Source organism: Olea europaea, chromosome 18, assembly GCF_002742605.1.
Source record: "Olea europaea var. sylvestris chromosome 18, O_europaea_v1, whole genome shotgun sequence".
Classification (NCBI taxonomy): Eukaryota; Viridiplantae; Streptophyta; class Magnoliopsida; order Lamiales; family Oleaceae; genus Olea; species Olea europaea.
This window is the reverse complement of record NC_036254.1, coordinates 28,993,861-28,997,733: the sequence shown is the minus strand read 5'-3', so window position 1 is coordinate 28,997,733 and position 3,873 is coordinate 28,993,861. Positions and strand designations below refer to the sequence as shown.

The 3,873-nt window shown below is 39.0% G+C and overlaps 1 protein-coding gene across 1 annotated transcript; it reads right to left on the bottom strand.

Annotated features, from left to right (window-relative positions):
- Positions 1–2,274: 2,274 nt before the first annotated feature.
- LOC111366976 (uncharacterized mitochondrial protein AtMg00810-like) lies at positions 2,275–2,859 on the bottom strand. Its single transcript, XM_022987653.1, has one exon. It carries the CDS (start codon positions 2,857–2,859, stop codon positions 2,275–2,277), a length of 585 nt encoding a protein of 194 aa, XP_022843421.1.
- Between the last annotated feature and the right edge of the window lie 1,014 nt (positions 2,860–3,873).

Sequence of the window (3,873 nt, the reverse complement as noted above, 5' to 3'; positions counted from 1 at the left end):
AACGAAGTGAAAGAGACACATGACTAGACAAGCCCTAAAAGGCAATCACACACAAGCCTGTGGGCTATGACCAAGACGGGTGTGACCGGAACTAGACATAAACAAGATCAAGATGAAATTGTGACATACATAAAAATGTCCAATATAAATGGAGAATTGATGAGTCCTATTTCAAACAATCCTCCAAACATAGTACAGGCAATAGCAGAGAAGTGTAAGCACTGATTTGGTAGGTGATTGGTGTGAAGTTTGATAACTTAATAGATGAAGAGTGCACATCACGTTATAGGAAATAAGGTCAAATAAATAATGAACTCACATATTTAGTACCTAAGACACCAAGTACACGTGAGAAATAGCACGCAATGGGCAAGATAATCAAGGCTATGGTGATGAGACATTTCATCGAACACATTGTATGCACAAAAAGAAGAAGCTACAAAAGTAAACATGCAAGAGACACCCAACACCCCATAACACCACCATCTACCTAGCACACCACAAATACCCAAGTCCAAAGGAACCAAATGGCGAAAAGAAAAAACAAAAATAACCCCAACAACCAAACGAAAATTCAATGCACTTACCAAAAAGCGGAGGAAGAAATCACCAAGTAAAGCACACAATGAATGGGATTAGAAGCTCCACACGTGAGAAAAACAAGGGCAAATCGACAAAGGAGTGTCGATTTGAGAGGGAAAAAAACGAGAGAAAAAGGGAAGAAATGAAATAAAAAAATGAGACGGGAAGGCGCGAGAAAATTAAAAGTCTCGCTGTCGCTCGAGCGAGACTCAAGCAAATAGCGAGCGACAAAGGCACTGCTTCTGTTGCTCGAGCGAGCTCCCAGCGACAAGCGAGATAAAAGCAAGCGACAGGGAAATGACAAAAATAGCACCTAAAATTGAAATTTTGAAAATTTAGGCCCAGTTTTAAAATTTAGCAAAGTAACAGCACTTTAAAAACTTTCAAAAATAGCACCTTTTTCATAAATTTGAATTTAGACCCCAAATTTTTTTATTTATTATTATTATTTTTTTTTTTTTGAAAATGCACAAATAATGCAGAGGCAGTTGGTCCAATCAAAGGCAATAGATCACAAATACGGCATGCACAATGATTAGAAAATGGTTACCCACACACCGGGACCAAGTACAGATGGAGTAAATTGTATATGTGACCCCTCGTGAAGCGTGTCACTCATTCCAAGCAAGTAAGACTCAAAAACTTTAAATTTGTGAGAAGAGACAGCCAAATCACTGACGTAGGAGTCAACACTTAGATGTTTGAAGGTCAAATCCAATGTCACTAGGACCTATACTTCGTTGAGATATGGTGTAAAACTGTTCTTTCTCCCCCTGTCGTTAAGGACCTCAAAAAACATTTTTATTTTATTTATTTATTTTTATCTTACGTGCAATCTCATCTCCATTAAGCTACTAAGAAGACCCCTTTAATGAGCGTTGGGTCAATGACTCCCAAACCAATTGGCTTTAGGGCACCATGTTATGAAAAATCCCTCAGACTTAATTGCTCGAGTCATCTAGGCTCCGAAGATAAGTATAAGATGTGATATAATAAATACTCTTTGGAAATACTCGGGGTACACCAGAAGTTAGGTCATCTAGTCTAAGATCAATTCAAATCCAATGCCTACTCAACGGCAGATGCTAGCCATCCCAAGTCTCACACGTGCGGTCAAGACTCACTCACACGGTCCTAGTGTGTGTCGTGCAAATATAATATGAAGTGACATATACTAAGTACTCCATACAGACTCAGGATAAGTGACGGGAATTAGAAACTAATCATGTGTAGAATGCACATTTGATTTCACATTGCAACTCCGAGGGGACAACTACAATGCAAAAATGACATGTGATGATCAATCTCCCCTCTTTTTTTATTATTATTATTTTTTTGTTAAAAAAATGATGCAAATGAACACACAGAGGTAACGGAATGAGTACAAAAAAAGAAAAATGCATGCATCTATGAAGACGATAAGGGAGGAACGCAGATGCCAACAGCCTTCCTAAGTGACTCGAATCTAAACTCATCTAGAGGTTTAGTGAACAGATCGACAATTTGATTTTTAGTAGAGATGTGTTTAAGAGAAATCACATTGGACTCAACGAGCTCACGGACAAAGTGATGGTGAATGTCAATGTGTTTGGTCTTAGAATGCTGAACCGGATTTTTTGATATGTCGATAGCACTAGTATTGTCACAGAAAATGGTCATAGTACCTTGATTTATCCTATAGTCACTCAGTATTTACTTCATCCAAAGCAGTTGAGTGCAACAGCTACCAGCTGCAATGTATTCTGCCTCGACTGTGGACAAGGAGACTGAGTTTTGTTTCTTACTTATCCAGGAGACAAGATTAGAACCAACATAGAAACATCCACCCGATATACGTTTTCTATCATCGACATTTTCGGCCCAATCGACATCAGAATAGCCAGCTAGTTCTAGATTGGACTCTCTGGAATACAAGATCTCATGATCTACTGTCTCATTGACATATCTAATAAGGCGCCTCATTGCACTTAGATGGGACTCCTTAGGATCAGCTTGAAATCTAGCACATATACCAACACTAAACGCGATGTCAGGTCTATTGGCAGTGAGATATGGTAAACTGCCGATCATGTTCCTATACACTGTCTGATCAACATTCTTACTCGTAGGATCATGTCCTAACTTAACATTTGTGCTCATGGGTGTCCTTGTGTGTTTCATACTGTCCAAACCAAATCTCTTCACAAGGTCTTTGGCATATTTTGATTGCAGGATAAACAGCCCACAATCAGTTTGCTTTACTTGAAGACCAAGGAAGTAACTTAGCTCCCCAACCATGCTCATTTCAAATTTTTATTTCATGCATTCAACAAATTCAAGAGCAAGGGAGTCAATGGGAGAGCCAAAAATGATGTCATCGACATAAATCTGAGCTGCAATGATAGTTTCTTCAATATGTCTAATGAATAAGATTCTGTCAGCACCATTTCAGGAGAACCCATGCTCAATGAGATAAGTGGTGAGTCTGCCATACTAAGCTCTAGGAGCTTGTTTCAGACCATACAGTGCTTTATTTAGTTTGTAGACATAATGAGGAAATTTATGGTCAATGAATCCTTTCAACTGTTCAACATACGCTTCTTCTTGGAGTATTCCATTCAAGAATGCACTCTTGACATCCATTTGATATACCTTGAACCCTAAGGTACATGCAACCGCAAGAAGAATACGAATGGACTCAAGACGAGCAACTAGGGCAAAAGTCTCATCAAAATCTACCCATTCCACCTGAGTGTACCCTTGCGCAACTAGTCTAGCCTTATTCCTAGTTATAGTACCTTGGTCATCGGTTTTGTTCTTGAAAATCCACTTAGTACCTATCACATTAGAGTCATCAAGCCTAGGAACTAGATTCCAAACATTATTTCGAACGAATTGATTATGCTCCTCATGCATGGCATTCACCCAGCATTCATCTCTAAGGACTTCCTCTACTTTCTTAGGTTCAATCTGGGATACATAGCTAGTATATGTTAGGTTATTTGATGTTAACCTTAGGATGATTAGATTTAACCCTGGAAGATGGTTCTTTGGAGGGCTTAGACTGATCCCAATTTGGTAGACTCTGCTCAGATATGTTTTCTGCGGATCGTGGAGATTTTGGGATTGAGTGCTCTTTATTTTCAGTAGTGGCTCCTTGATCTTCACTTAGATCTTCTATGTCAACCCCATTTTCAGCACTCTCCCCCTCAGTAAAGGCATCATCAATAACAACATTTACAGATTCCAAGACACTCTGAGTACACAAGTTGTAAACTCCGTATGCTCTACTGTTCTTAGAATATTCTAGAA